We start from the raw sequence: 16,327 nt of genomic DNA, 5'->3' as shown, positions 1-16,327 counted from the left end.
ACCATCAAAAGATGTGGAAGGTGCTATGAGCAACTTTATATATGCGTTCACGTCCAGGAGGAAGTGGGCCACATGTCAGTCACGGCCGCATTAGCTGGCCATTCCCATATGCCAGGCATTCCCAACCACGGTCCTCAAGGCACACCAACAGTGCAGGTTTTCTAGATATCCAGGCTTGAGCACAGGTGATTTAATTAGTATCTGATGGATTCTGATTAAACCATCTGTGCTGAAGGCTGGATATCACTAAAACTTGCACTGTTGGTGTGCCTTGAGGACCGTGGTTGGGAATGCCTGCCATATGCTAATTGCCAGTCCTCCCTCCCCCCCCCCCCCCCTGCAAGTTTGTTCACCGTGGGCATGCGCAAAGTAAAAACATTGGCCCCATGTGAACGGACCATAATAATGTACACAAGAATCTCATGCACAGTGAAAGCCGGTGACAGAATATCAATCACTGAGTGTACACTATTGTACTGCAGCTCCGGTTCTACATAACTGGATATTATTTGTTGCCAATGACAGTGGAATAAGGCGACTAGAATATAGATTGTGATAAGCGCTGCTTTGTATGACCGGTGCATTGTTCCTCCTCAGACAAGCCGAGTGCTAATACTGGAAAATAGCTTACCATCACTAATTCATCAGTAAAACTTGTTTCCACTGAATTGCATAGGTCCATGTTCTCATGACAGTAAGGGGTGTCTCCAAATTACATGAACATTAGGGGACATTCATTTGGATGACTTCTGAGGTAAGAGGATATGCGGGAAGCTTTATTTGGTCAGTTCCAGGAGATCCTCGCTAACTTCCCATAGTTTCCTGGCCACTGCATCATCCCGAGCATGGGGCTGGAGCTGCTGAACCTGGCAGTTGGCAAAGTAGCGGCCACTGTACATTTCAATTCCGTCTTGTACCGCACAGTAAATGGAGGTCTGAGCTCCATCATTTGGTGACAGGCAAAAAAGCCAAGCAAATGGGAAAGCCAGTACCTTAAGCCAGTTAGGTAAGCTGCGTGCCAGGTTAGTGAGCACCACACCTGTTAAGAGAAAGAAAGTCATGGGAAGTACGACTGTTTTCATTTTTAAGCACTATACCGTAATTATTAATGTAGAACTGCGCGTTCGATCCTACAAAAACATCCATTAAGTGTGTAAGTATTCACTAGGAAACAAAAATTTATAATGATGACTAAAGAATTGTGTGTATTTTTTTTATATATCAAAATACGACTTTCTAAAAGCTTTCCACAATATTGGGCTTACCTGGATGGACGGAATAGCAAGTCACGTCAGTTCCCTGTAATCGGTTGGCCAACTCTCGGGCAAACAGAACATTGGCGAGTTTACTGTCACAGTATAACTGGAATATCTCTTTCCATGTTTCACCTGGTGGATTTAGGTTCTTGAAGTCGATTCTTCCTCTTTTATGGGCACGCGATGCAAGCACGACAATGCGGCTGGGGCTGCACTTCTTGAGACGATCCAAAAGCAAATGAGTCAACAGGAAATGTCCTAGATGATTGACACCAAAAACCAAATTGAAACCGTCTTCAGTCTTCCCTTTACCTTCAATGCCTTGAAGAAACAAGATCATCTTTACTTTTATTGCATTGGCCAAGAGCTGCCAGATTTAGAGAGAACAACGTTCTGAAGGCCCTCATACACTATGCGACTACTCCGAAGTGAGAAGTCGCATCCAATACCTCCTTGAGCCACCCGGCAGCTTCACATGCGATTTGGCACTTGATGTGCCATTTTTTTCACATGCAAAACATTCAAAAGAATGTGTGGCCACTGATTGGCTGAGAGAGATCTCTCAGCCAGCCAGTCAGCAGCTGCAAATTCTTTTGTTTTTTTCTTTCTAATGTCCTGCCTGCCTGCCACACGCTGCTGGGACCTGCAGATAGGTGTGTGCCAGCGTTACAGGACCACTGGCACACACCTATGTACAGAATCGGACACAATGCATCATGGGTGCAAAAAAGCGATTTGTCGCTGAAAGGTCCGATTCCAAAAGATCTTATGTTCGGCAGATCCGACCACATGGGACCGTGCATCGGATCAAATGTCATACATATGCAATTTTGGGCCAATTTCGCACCCCAATCCACCAGAATCGGGGCCCAAATCACACAGTGTATAGGGGCCTTAAACCTCACCTCCTGAGATATATAATAGTATACAGTAATGAAAAGACTTCTAGGGCGAAATGTAATAGGGTGCGTTTTTTTAGAAATGTGCGATTTTTGGTCAAAAACGGCCGAAATCGCACATTTTCCGAAAATCGCACATTTAATAGGTTGAAAATCGCGGTAAAAAATCGCACTTTTTACCGCGAAATCGCACTTTTAGAAGTGCGATTTTTAGTCACATTTCAATTCGCATCCAGATGTTTTCCCATTATAAAGTATACAACTCGCAAATGTAATAGGGTGCGATTTTTGGTCAATGTTACCAAAAATCGCAAAAAAAATAGACCAGGTTCTGACAGGCGAATTTGACAGAACCATGCACAGATCATTGAGATCTGTGCATGGTTCTGTTAATAAAAATGTGTAAAAGTGTTTTTATAAAAAAAAAAACGACGTGGGGTCCCCCCTCCTAAGCATAACCAGCCCCGGGCTCATTGAGCCGGACCTGGTTCCAAAAATACGGGGGGACAAAAAGCATAGGGGTCCCCCGTATTTCTGAAACCAGCCCCGGACTCTTGGACCGGTCCTGGTTCCAAAAATACGGGGGACAAAAAATCTGGGGGTCCCCCGTATTTTGAAACCAGCACCGGGCTCCAACAGCCCGCGGTGTCATGCCACAGCCGGGGGACACTTTTTATACAAGGTCCCCCGGCCAAAACATGAGCACCGTGGCTGGTCAGCCTTGGACGGGGTACCTGGAGGAGTGGGGACCCCCCCAATAAAGGGGTCCCCCCCCCCCAGGCTTCACCCGTCCAGGGCTGAAGCCCGGGGCTGTCACCGGCGTCCGTGGCCAGTGGACGCCGGCCTGATAGGGTTAAATCCATCATACATATCATTACATTGCTTTTTACAGGCGAACTACAAGTGCCAGCAGACCTCCCCCGCATGCTGGGACTTGGAGAACCACAAGTCCCAGCATGCGGGGCATTAATGGGCCCGCTGGGACTTGTAGTCCACCTGTAAAAAGAATGTTTATAAAAAACACACACACAGAGAAGTACAAGTTTATTACACACACACACCTCAATTTTACACCAGCGTTACTTACCATTCCTGGATCCAGCGCTGGTCTGGCTGCTTTACAGCCGGCTCCCCCCGAACTGACAGGCAGCGGGGAGAAGCGGCTGTCTCCGTCGCTTCTAACAGCCTCTGTAGCGCTGTCCGAGTGCTACAGAGGCTGAGAGCGTGATTGGCTGAGCTACAGTATGCGTCTCCATGGAGACGCATACTGTAGCTCAGCCAATCACGCTCTCAGCCTCTGTAGCACTCGGACAGCGCTACAGAGGCTGTTAGAAGCGACGGAGACAGCCGCTTCTCCCCGCTGCCTGTCAGTGCGGGGGGAGCCGGCTGTAAAGCAGCCAGACCAGCGCTGGATCCAGGAATGGTAAGTAACGCTGGTGTAAAATTGAGGTGTGTGTGTGTAATAAACTTGTACTTCTCTGTGTGTGTGTTTTTTATAAACATTCTTTTTACAGGTGGACTACAAGTCCCAGCGGGCCCATTAATGCCCTGCATGCTGGGACTTGTGGTTCTCCAAGTCCCAGCATGCGGGGGAGGTCTGCTGGCACTTGTAGTTCGCCGGTAAAAAGCAATGTAATGATATGTATGATGGATTTAACCCTATCAGGCCGGCGTCCACTGGCCACGGACGCCGGTGACAGCCCCGGGCTTCAGCCCTGGACGGGTGAAGCCTGGGGGGGGGGGACCCCTTTATTGGGGGGGTCCCCACTCCTCCAGGTACCCCGTCCAAGGCTGACCAGCCACGGTGCTCATGTTTTGGCCGGGGGACCTTGTATAAAAAGTGTCCCCCGGCTGTGGCATGACACCGCGGGCTGTTGGAGCCCGGTGCTGGTTTCAAAATACGGGGGACCCCCAGATTTTTTGTCCCCCGTATTTTTGGAACCAGGACCGGTCCAAGAGTCCGGGGCTGGTTTCAGAAATACGGGGGACCCCTATGCTTTTTGTCCCCCCGTATTTTTGGAACCAGGTCCGGCTCAATGAGCCCGGGGCTGGTTATGCTTAGGAGGGGGGACCCCACGCCATTTTTTTTTTTACTTTTTTTTTTTTGCACAAAATCGCATTTATGAAAATGCGCACATTTTCATGACTGAAAATGCGCACATTTTCATGACTAAAAATCGCGGCAAATCGCATTTTTTGCCGCTAATTCGCATCTCATTACATATGCGAATTCGCGGCAAAAAACGCGATTTTTAAAGGTGCGATTTGGTGCGATTTTTTTTTAGTCTAAAAAAACGCACCCTATTACATTTCGCCCCTGATGTCTTAATGAGTTACAGATTTAGTATATTATTCATATAATACACAAGATAGAGTCTACTTATTTATACATAACCCTTCCTTGATTTGTTCATGGATTCTGAATACTGGTAAATCAGTTTGGTGACATCATACACAATCCCTCTCCCATGTGATTTGTGAGGATATGTAGCATACAAAAGTGCAAAGTCATTCTCCCAGCTGTGAGACACAGGTTCTGCTGTACACAGGGGCACGTGCTCTCCCACCTGCATTGTTTATCAGTATATCCAGCCGAGGCTCGCTGCTCAGGAATGTTTTGCAAAATGATCTAATGGAGTCCAGAGAGGCCAGGTTGAGCTTCATGAAAAGCACCTGATTGTTCCCAGATATCTGTTGAGAAACATAAATGGGAGAATTGTGAAGAGTGCCTTTTGATTTCAGAAGTCAGCATGTGATGCATGACAACAGAGAACAATGCACGCAAACATCTCTCTCACACGCACACACACATTACTTTAAAAGGAAGTTGTGACCTTTGTACAGTTTTGTATAAGGGAGAATTTCTTACAAAATATGAATGGTCTGCACCAACCTGATCCTATCAACAGGTTTTCCTATTGCCCACTTACTGCTATGACACATTGCCCATCCATCAATCAATCAGAGCTCATAAACAACTGTAGAAATAATAACTTTAATGTAAAGTGTACAGATCACCTACATACAGTAAAGGCCATCTACACAGTACAAACAGCCCACAATGCAGTGCAGGAGGAGCTTTGGGCCTGCTGCATGGCTGGATTTATTGAAATGTCTGGACAGTTGCATGGGATTATAAAGCAAGAGAACAGCAGTGAAGCAGACATTTGCACTGCCAGAATGTATGAGCAAACTGATAGTGTTCTTCGTAAAGTATAGAGCAGATTCTATATTGGAGGGAACATAGTGCAAAAAGAATATTTGTCTTTGTAAAGCAGGCTCATTGTAATGAGACACAGTAACAAGGAGGCGGAGGGAGCGTATTTGGAAGTCGCACTGAGCCCCTTAAATCTGCAGTGTATGGCCATTTGATCATCCACAAGCTGCCCAGGTCCTTCCAGGGTGGAACACAGAAAGTATCCATGCGACCCCTCTTCCCCACGGCCAGCAGGGGGTCTGTCCTCCGAATCAGACACATCCGATTTAGGACGATTTCTCAACCCCATCCGTCCGGAACGGGTGAAATTGGACCAAATCACGGTAGCCTATGGGGCCTTAAGAGATGGTGCTCCTGTGCTGCAGCCATTCCACTGAAATGACCCTTGAGCTGGCCTTGCTACCAACTTGGTAAAATTGCCTGAAGACCTTCTAACTTAAGTTTGATATATCCTATAGATTGTAAGCTTGCAGCAGGGCCCTCTAACCCCCAAGTCTGTCTGTTACCCAGTTTGTCTCATCACAGTCTACTATTGTAGAGCACAACGGAATATGCAAATAAATAAATAAATAAACAGAAACGATAGTTGTAAACAAAGCAGGGGAAACGATAGTTGCCTAGTGCTCCTAATTTAGTGAAGTTTTTCTTCACTAAATACCCTTCGGGAAACCCTTTGTTCCTCGGATGGGCCTTGGTGGTGCAATCTGCAGTTAACGGTGTAATCGCTACCCCATCCACACTGGGTGATGGCATGAATCGTCATGATGGAGGCCAATAAAAGCTTATATTATATATATATATATATATATATATATATATATAAAACTTTAAATTATTGTGCACACAGCAATGTAATATATTTCATGGACAAGCTTGATTGCTAGCTGTAAGGCATTTATTCATTTTGGTTTTATTTCTGTGGCTGTCTTTGGTACAGACTTAAAAATGAACATAAATAAACCGGCTAGTTTATTTTTGAGTCAAAACAATGCTAAGACAAAGGGTGAAATTTAAAAGGATTTATAAAGTGAGAAATTTGGTATGAAATCTCCATTTTTTTTAGAGCAGCAATCATTTACACTACAAAACCGGTTTGATTTTGCAGTATAAATGATTGGCGCTTTAAAAAAAACCTGGAGCTTTCTTACTCTCTGATTCTCTCATCCTATTACATTTCACCCATTGTATTCCACTAGCAAACACCTTCCTGGTAATGAACCAGCTTCCATGAGTTCAGCACTTACGGTACGGATATCATATGCAGCCGCCTCCCCAGTTTCTTTGACACGACAAGCCAGAATGACTCGAGCTCCCCGCTTGGCCATGTCTAGTGCAGTCATTTTCCCAATTCCTACATTTGCTCCTGTAAAACCGAGAATCATTATACAATCATTTCATTATTTAAAACTACAGCACGTAGAAGTGTTGAGACTACTCCTTAATGCATTAAGGGGATCATTAATTTGCTTGATTTTTAAGAACACAAGTTGTTTTTTGGTGAAATAACATAACTACCAAGAGGAGTCTTTCCACTGTGTGATTACTACTGTTCTTGTTCTATACACACATTGAGATTTGTGCTAAGTGATTTAGTGAAGGCATTTTCATTAAACTTCCTATTGTCTAGATCACCCATACACACTAAGTGATCTAACTAGATTGTGTCTGCATGCACACAAGATCTGATTTGGCGATGATGAGTGGGACCTCACATAGCCATCGCTATGGGGTGTACAAAAAGAGTGATTTGTGCTTAATTTCTAAGCGATCTAGGCAGATTGCTTAGAAAGTGAACAAAAATCGCAACAAGTGTAGGCTCCCTTACTCAATTATTTTAAAGATACTAAATTAAGATCAGGTACAGACATAATAAAAAAAAGCCCCCAAGCCCTTAACATCAGCTAAATGTAAGGTTACTGCCGATGCAACATGTAGAAAAACCATTGCATAGAGTAGGCAAAACTTCGATAGGGAAAACTGCTTATGATACCTTATAATGCCAATGTAAACTGCCTTCCAAGAAATGCCCACAAACCATTTTAAAATCGCAACACTAACCATTGTACCTTGAACAAAAAGCATTGCATCCCACATATTTACTTACTGCATTTACCTTGGCAGGATCATCAATTCATTCAATTAGACCCGTTACCTACATCTAGAAAATAACTAGATAAATCAGCCTTTGTCTGCAGGTGTGCTCCTCTAACCCGTCGCTTGGTAGGACCACCTCTTAAACCTCACTTTCTGTGGGAAACCTGTTAGGACACCATGGGTAAGCAGCACAATGCCACCAAAGGTAAGGAAGTATGACCAGCTCAAGGCCAGCACTACAAAACTGAGAATTTTAATAGGACTGATGAGCTTCACGTGATAAAGGCAGATGTAGCATGTCCAAGACCAATACCTCTCCTTTTCAGCAGCTAGCAAGTCAGAAAGGACAATACATAAATAACCCAGCCTCCCCCTCACGTGGCATCTTCTTATGCAGGGCTAAAATGAAGATTTTGTCACCTGAGGCAAGGCAGTAGTTTGTCTCTGCTCCATCTGCCCCTCCCTACATTCACATATGGGTATCACATCCAGCACCTGGGGCATGTGACCTCCTAGTTGTGTCCCTCTCTTATGACAAATTATTACCTATCATTGGACACTGCATGGTCATTTGTAGGTCAGCATGTTAGGTTACAAAACACATTTATTCATCACACAAGATTTTATGTGGCCCATATCTGGTGATTAATAATGTCATCAGGAAACCTCCCCTCTGATGAAGGTGGCAAGGGGAACAATGACCTTCTTGTCAGTGTTCCAGGTGCACACCCTTTGATCCTGCCTGCAGAGCCCATCTCTGTTATCATGTTCAGAACCCTTTCTGTGCTGCAGAGTACAATTATATTGCTGGCGTGTGCCCTGCTTATCCATCACTAGGAGGACAACAGTCTTCATGTACAGGTCTGGGTTTGCTCCTTTTATCAGTCACTAAGGGGTAAATTTACTAAAACTTCCAAAAATAAAAATAAGTTATCAGATTCTATCACTTCTCAATTGCATCCAAGAAAACAGAATCTTGTTGGTTGTTATGGGCAACATAATCTCTTTATTTTTAAAAGCTTTAGTAAATTTTCTAAGCTTTAGTAATAGGCTTTCTCTGTATGTCTGTGCCCCTCTCATCCATAACTGGGAGTGTGCCTGCCTTCTGCTGTAGGTGTGCCCCTCTTACCCTCCACTAAAAAGTATGACAGCCATCATGTGCAGATGTGTGCCCCTTTTACCAGACACTAATAATGCTTTCAGACAGCGGCGGCCGAATGACCCGGTAATTACCGGCTTTTGAAATACCGGGTTATTCAGAGGCTGCTGTCAGACCCCCTTCACACAGGAGAGCAAATCTCTGGTCTAAAATTTAGAACCTGAGATTTGCTCTATTACACGGGGTTTTCACCTGTGTGAAAGGGCTGATCCGGATCTTAAACTCCGAGTCTCCAACCCTGGTCTTGTGCAGGGTTCACGCCTCTTGTGCGCCACTAACCCCCTCACTAGGGGATCATTTTACTAAAGTTTCTAAAAAAATAAAAGAGGTGATGTTGCCAATATCAACCAATCAGATTCTATCACTTATTTATTTTATTATCAGTTTCTTATATAGCGCACACATATTCCGCAGCGCTTTACAGAGAATATTTGAATATTCACATCAGTCCCTGCCCCAGTGGAGCTTACAATCTATGGGGCAGATGTATTAAGCCTCAACAAGAGATAAATTCAAGTGTGATAAGGAGAGGTAACCGTCCAGCCAATCAGCTCCCTACTGACTTTTTTCAAACACAGCCTGTAACATGGCAGTTGGCAGGCGATTGGCTGGACGTTTATCTCTCCTTATCACCCTTGCATTTATCTCTTGTTAAGGCTTAATACATCTGCCCCTATATTCCCTACCACATGTACACGCACACACATTCATTGTAGGGTTATTTTGTTGGGAGCAAATTAACCTACCAGTATATTTTTGGATTGTGGGAGGAAAACGGAGTACACGGAGGAAACCCACGTAAGTACGGGGAGAATATTCAAACTCCACACAGTAAAGGTGCCCATACACGTTACAATTATTGTATACAATATCGCATCTCATCGCATCTCGGTTTTGCGATGCGATGAGATGAGATCTAGTACAAAAAGTATGTATGCACATACTTTTTGTACTATTTATTTATTTTATTTATTTTATTTATTAACAGTTTCTTATATAGTGCACACAGATTCCGCAGTGCTTTGTACTAGATCTCATCTTATCGCAAAACCGAGATGCGATATTGTATAAAATATTGTATACAATAATTGTAACGTGTATGGGCACCTTTAGAGCAATGGTGTGAATCAAACCCATGATCTCAGTGCTGTGAGGCAGTACAGGTTGAGTATCCCTTATCCGAAATGCTCGGGACCACAAGCATTTTGGATAAGGGATTTTTTTCATACATACCTGGTCCCCTGGTGGTGCCCCGATGGTCACCTGACATCCCTGGAGGCCTTTAGGATCCTCTTCAGCAACATCTTCGGTCCCAGAGGTGCATTACGCAAGCACACCGGTGACATCACCGGCGCGCCCGCGCACTCTTGAAACGCACCCCTGGGACCAAAGATGCCGCTAAAGAGTATCCCTGAGGCTGCCGTGGACATTGGGGATGAGGTATGTTTGAAAAAAAGGGGCAGGGAATCAAAAAAATCTGAAGTATTCCGAAAAAACACTCTCTGTGCAGGTGTGTGCGTGCCAGGCGCTCGGTGCAGGTGTGTGTGTGCGCCAGGCTCTCTGTGCAGGTGTGTGTGTGTCAGGATCTCTGTGAAGGTGTGTGTGTGTGTGCGCCAGGCTCTCTGTGCAGGTGTGTGTGTGTCAGGCTCTCTGTGCAGGTGTGTGTGTGTGTGTGTGTCGGGCTCTCTGTGCAGGTGTGTGTGTCAGGCTCTCTGTGCCGGTGTGTGTGTGTGTGTGTGTGTCAGGCTCTCTGTGCAGGTGTGTGTGTCAGGCTCTCTGTGCAGGTGTGTGTGTGCCAGGCTCTCTGTGCAGGTGTGTGTGTGTGCCAGGCTCTCTGTGCAGGTGTGTGTGTGTGCCAGGCTCTCTGTGCAGGTGTGTGTGTGTGCCAGGCTCTCTGTGCAGGTGTGTGTGTGCCAGGCTCTCTGTGCAGGTGTGTGCGTGTGTGCCAGGCTCTCTGTGCAGGTGTGTGCGTGTGTGCCAAGCTCTCTGTGCAGGTGTGTGCCAGGCTCTCTGTGCAGGTGTGTGCGTGGGTGCCAGGCTCTCTGTGCAGGTAGTAGTACGTTTATTTATAAGGCGCCGCAAAGTGTCCGCAGCGCCGTACATAGCAAACAAAAAAACAAATTACAAGGTAACGTACAGGGTGTGTTGAAAAATACAGTATAAATAGGGGTATAGCTGGTAGAACTAAAATCAGCATCAGTTCAGAAGTAGGTGTCAAAATTGTCGAGGAGACTGAAGATGAAGTAGAGGAAGGGAAGAACAGGACAGGAGCACAGGTGAGGTAATGAGGTAGGGTGAGTACGTGAGGAAGGAGGACCCTACTCATAAGAGTTAACATACTAAAAATAGGTGGGTGGACGAACGAAATACATGAGGATAAGTAGGAACGGAGGGGAACAGAGGCAGGATAGGAGGATCAAAAGAGGTTAGGAGGAGGGATAGGATAGTCGAAAAAAGTGGGTTTTGAGGGAGCACTTGAAGGAGGTAAGGGAATCAGATAGCCTGATGGGTGGCGGGAGGTTGTTCCAGTGCAGGGGGGCAGCGCGAGAGAAGTCTTGGACACGGGAGTGGGAGGAGGTGACTAGGTGAGAGGTCAGTCGGCGGTCAGCGATGGAGCGAAGAGGACGGGAGGGAGTGTGGATAGAGATCAGTGAAGAGAGGTAGGGAGCTGTGGAGGAGGAGAGAGCCTTGTAGGTGGTGGTGAGGAGTTTAAAGAGAACTCGGAAAGGAATGGGGAGCCAGTGAAGAGATAGACAGAGGGGGAGGCGGAGGTAGAGCGGCGGGAGAGGAAGATGAGCCTAGCAGCAGCGTTAAGAATGGATTGGAGAGGTGCGAGGCGGGTGAGAGGTAGCCCAGAGAGAAGGATGTTGCAGTAGTCAAGGGGGGAGAAGACAAGAGAGTGAATGAGAATTTTGGTCGCGTCAGTGGAGAGGAATGGTCTGATGCGTGAGATGTTGCGTAGGTGAAAGCGGCAAGACTGTGAGAGAGCACGAATGTGGGGGGTGAAAGAGAGGGAGGAGTCAATGATGACACCGAGACAGCGCGTTTGGTCGGTGGACGTGATCTCGGTTTCACCAATGCTGATGGAGATAGTGCGAGAAGAGGGGATGTTCGGGGGATGGCCATGTTTAGTTTCAGGAAGCGTTGGGTCATCCAGGCTGAGATGGCCGTGAGGCATTCGGAGACCTTGGACAGGAGTGATGGGGATAAGTCGGGGGAGGAGAGATAGATTAGGGTATCATCAGCATAAAGGTGGTAATGAAAACCATAGGAGCTGATGAGGGTGCCCAGAGAGGTGGTGTAGAGGGAGAAGAGGTGTGTGTGTGTGTGTGTGTGTGCCAGGCTCTCTGTGCAGGTGTGTGCCAGGCACTCTTTGCAGGTGTGTGCGTGGGCGCCACGCTCTCTGTGCAGGTGTGTGCGTGCCCGCCAGGCTCTCTGTGCAGGTGTGTGCGTGCCCTCCAGGCTCTCTGTGCAGGTGTGTGCGTGCCCACCAGGCTCTCTGTGCAGGTGTGTGCGTGCCCGCCAGGCTCTCTGTGCAGGTGTGTGCGTGCCCGCCAGGCTCTCTGTGCAGGTGTGTGCGTGCGCACCAGGCTCTCTGTGCAGGTGTGTGCGTGCGCGCCAGGCTCTCTGTGCAGGTGTGTGCGTGCGCGCCAGGCTCTCTGTGCAGGTGTGTGCGTGCGCGCCAGGCTCTCTGTGCAGGTGTGTGCATGCGCGCCAGGCTCTCTGTGCAGGTGTGTGCGTGCGCGCCAGGCTCTCTGTGCAGGTGTGTGCGTGCGCGCCAGGCTCTCTGTGCAGGTGTGTGCGTGCGCACCAGGCTCTCTGTGCAGGTGTGTGTGCGCCAGGCTCTCTGTGCAGGTGTGTGTGTGTGCCAGGCTCTCTGTGCAGGTGTGTGTGCGCCAGGCTCTCTGTGCAGGTGTGTGTGCGCCAGGCTCTCTTTGCAGGTGTGTGTGTGTGTGCCAGGCTCTCTGTGCAGGTGTGTGTCCCAGGCTCTCTTTGCAGGTGTGTGTGTGCCAGGCTCTCTGTGCAGGTGTGTGTGCCAGGTTCTCTTTGCAGGTGTGCGTGTGTGTGCCAGGCTCTCTGTGCAGGTGTGTGCCAGGCTCACCTGTCACGATGACAGTCTTCCCTTTCAGGCTGGTGTCACTCTTGCATTGCCTGCCTTTGATGAAGTTATAGTAGATCAAGACGTAGAGCCCCACGGATACTCCGAGCCCAAGTATGACAGTGACCGCCATGTTTCCTGCTCTTTCCCCGGAGAGTGCTGTCAGTACCTAGAACTTGTACTCTGACTGATTGCGTCTCTCTCAGGACTCAGGACAGCCAGGCAGCAGATTGCCCTGTAATCTCCCGGGGCGTGGCCGCTTCGTGTCTGATGATCAGCGCCCTCCCCCCTCTACAGCAGTGTGACAGTGGACAGCGGCCTCACATTATCCCTTATTATTATGTAACTAGTGCTCACTGCTACAGTACAGTACAGAGCCGCCCGGGCCGCTCTGCACGCTGCTACTTATCCGCTACGGCGGCCCAACGGGCACAAACTAGGGCTTTTGAGTGACAAAAGTCCCGTCACGTGACAGCTGCTGCGTTTGTACCCTGTGCGCTGTGCATAGGCTAACCGGCCTGTGCCCTGTGCCAATCACTGTCACAGTCACTGTCAACAGTATACTCCACTTGTCCTTCTTTGTACTGCCGCTGCGTCCTCTACAGAGTATCACAGAGTGCTGCTTGCATTACATGGAGGTTCTGCTTTTCATTGCTACTTCCACCTGGGACATTCAGTGACTTCCAGACTATCCATCCTAGAACAATTTGCCTTTGGCTCATTGCTGACATGACAAGTTACAGCATGCAGCATGCTGCCACACTTTTCTGGGGTACTTATGCAGTAACTGGGCTGCCGATTTTGAAATCGGGTCCATCGCATCGCACCCGACCATATCGCATGCGATGCGATGGACCCGATTTTTCCATAGGATTCAATGTTAAAATGGACTGAGTCCATTTTAACATGGAATTCAATGGGAAAAGGGGTCCTTTTCATACCCCTACTATCCAAGTGGGCATGGAGTTGGATATAAACCTGTGGCGAGCGTAGCGAGCCACCGAGCCCGAAGCGTAGCGAGCCCCGCGAGGGGACACAGAATACCGTCCCCTCGCGGGGCTCGCCACGCTTCGCTCGCCACGCTTCGGGCTCGGTGGCTCGCTACGCTCGCCACAGCTTTATATCCAACTCCATGCCCACTTGGATAGTAGGGGTATGAAAAGGACCCCTTTTTCCCATTGAATTCCATGTTCAAATGGACTCAGTCCATTTTAACATTGAGTCCTATGGAAAAATCGGGTCATCGCATAGCATCGCATGCGATATGGTCGTATGCGATGTGATGCGATATCGCATCGCATCTGATTGTATGCCTTAACTTAAGGCATACAATCAAAAGATCGGCAGCCCAGATACTACATAAGTACCTTTTCTGGTATAGTTCCACAACCGTTGTGGAGCAACATGCTATCAACCTTACCTCATACTCCTTTAATAGCCCTTTCACATCGCAAATTCCAACAGTTCCTTTCACACTCAGTGTTGCAAGTTAGGGGGTACGACGAGGTACGGAGTACCTGTAATACCCCTTTCACATTCGCACACCTGGATCATACCCGGGAATGTGTTCCCGGATGCTTCCTGGGACACTACCCGGGAATGTACCCCTTCACACTGGCCACCCGACCCGGAATGAAGTCGGGCAGGTGGCGTCATGTGGAGGCTTGGCCGGGGCGGCGCTGGGAGGCAATTTCACTGCAGTGAACGGGATCTGGGTAACGCTGACCGCATCCCGTGTCGATTCCGGGTTCTACCCAGGTCAGGACCTGGGTAGAGATCCCGGAATGCTGAACACGGGATATTCGTCCTAGACCCTTTCACACTGCACTAAATCCCGGGTTGATGCTCGTTCATGTGCAAAAACCCGGGATATTTTTGCAAGTGTGAAAGGGGTATAAGAAATATGTTGCAGGTACGCAGTACCACTTACCCCCTGACCCACTGTCAATTCTATTTTTATTTTAAGTCTAAATATAATGCATCCGCAGCCCACCCACCCAGCGTTATGATTGGTGCTGTATGCAGCTACTGTTGATTTAGCCTGTCACACTGACAGGCACACTGATAGGCATCAGCGGCGCCGACAGCATGAAGAGCAGGCTCCACAATTGTAAGCAAAAGTTGCCCAGCTCTCCCCCAAGCAAGAGCACACCCACCCCCAGTCATTCCCTGTTTCTCATTCCCTGGCTCCTGATGCCATGCTACTATTGTCATTTAGTCACTCCTCTAGCTTTGTGAGACGCCCCTCATGACACATGGTCACGCCCATTTTTGGTGGAGGCTATCAGTGCCACCAAGAAAAAAATTCTACTTGCACCGCTGTTCACACTGCACAGTGTCCTGGGGTATTTGTGTGTTGTAATACCCTTTTCACATCGCTCCAGGGACACGGTCCAACCCGGGAGCAGAGCGGGCCCTAGCCTAAATGACGCCCTAGGCAAGATTTTGGCTGGTGTCCCCTAGCACCGCCACTAGTTCCGCCTCTGACCCTGCTCCCCTTTTCCCAGCACCATCAACCCTCATCATAGCAGTCATCATTTTCGTGCCCCTACCCGCAATATTTTAAATAGAAACAGTGCACACATTCGGTGCTCAGCCCAAACAGGGGTGTGCTCTTGCTGGGAAGGGGCATGGCCACACAGTAGTACCCCCAATTCAAATTATGCCACACAGTAGTGCAACTTTATTCACATTATATCATGCGATGGTGTTCCTTATTCACGTTACATCCCACAGTAGTACCACTTTACCTTATATACATTACGCCTCACATTATTCACATTATACCCTTGGAAAAAAATCCTGAGAAAATATTGTATTTTAAGCACCTCCATGGCCACACTGCAGCCCAGCACAAAGCAGTGTGTGCTGGGCAGAGGAGAAGAGCTGCAGCTGCTGCTGTCACTTAAGGGGATAGGGCACGGGGCCTCCACTGGGCCCTTCCATCAGACTTTGGCCTGGGTAATTTGTACCCCCTACCCTTTTCTCTCGGCACCCCTGATAATACCACACAGTAATGCCCCTTACACATGACACACATTATTAATGTCCTTATAACCATAATGCCCCTTACACATTATGCCAACCTTTATTAATGCCCTTATACACATGACACACATAATGCCCAATACACATATGTTGCACATTTTTAATGTCCTTATACACATGACACACATAATGCCTGTTACACATGTCTCACATTTTTAATGCAATTATACATGACACACATAATGCCCCTTACACATATGCCGAACACTATTGCACAACCAACCCACCCGCAGACAGCACTCGCACAGCCGCTAACACTGTGACCTCTGCCTCTGCTTGGATACAGATGTTTCCTCATACATCTTGACTCAATAGGCCATGCAGCTCCTGGCCAGTTCTGCTAACGTTGGGTGCCTTTTTTGCTGAAAATTCGTCTTATTTGCATTGTTATGGCCAGCACACACAAGGAACTTCCGATGATTAAAATGATATGCGGCATGCCTATATTCTGTGTGCGACTGTGGCTGTACCTGAATACGGAATGCTATGTTACAGTGATTTCCATGAATACACTAATTCATATGCAGATACAGCCTCACTCACACACAGAATATA

At 47.6% G+C, this 16,327-nt stretch overlaps 1 protein-coding gene across 1 annotated transcript; it reads right to left on the bottom strand.

The window, feature by feature from the left end:
- Window positions 1-310: 310 nt before the first annotated feature.
- DHRS13 (dehydrogenase/reductase 13) lies at window positions 311-13,157 on the bottom strand. The gene is made up of 5 exons (XM_083172350.1): window positions 12,728-13,157; window positions 6,617-6,735; window positions 4,723-4,846; window positions 1,266-1,577; window positions 311-1,039 (listed from the first exon to the last, which is right to left on the bottom strand). Exons 1-5 carry the CDS (start codon window positions 12,855-12,857, stop codon window positions 777-779), a joined length of 948 nt encoding a protein of 315 aa, XP_083028476.1. The 5' UTR covers window positions 12,858-13,157; the 3' UTR covers window positions 311-776.
- Between the last annotated feature and the right edge of the window lie 3,170 nt (window positions 13,158-16,327).

Source organism: Crinia signifera, chromosome 2 (assembly GCF_055691185.1).
Source record: "Crinia signifera chromosome 2, ASM5569118v1, whole genome shotgun sequence".
Classification (NCBI taxonomy): domain Eukaryota; kingdom Metazoa; phylum Chordata; class Amphibia; order Anura; family Myobatrachidae; genus Crinia; species Crinia signifera.
The sequence above is the reverse complement of the archived record's forward strand: the minus strand, read 5'-3'. Positions and strand labels throughout refer to the sequence as shown.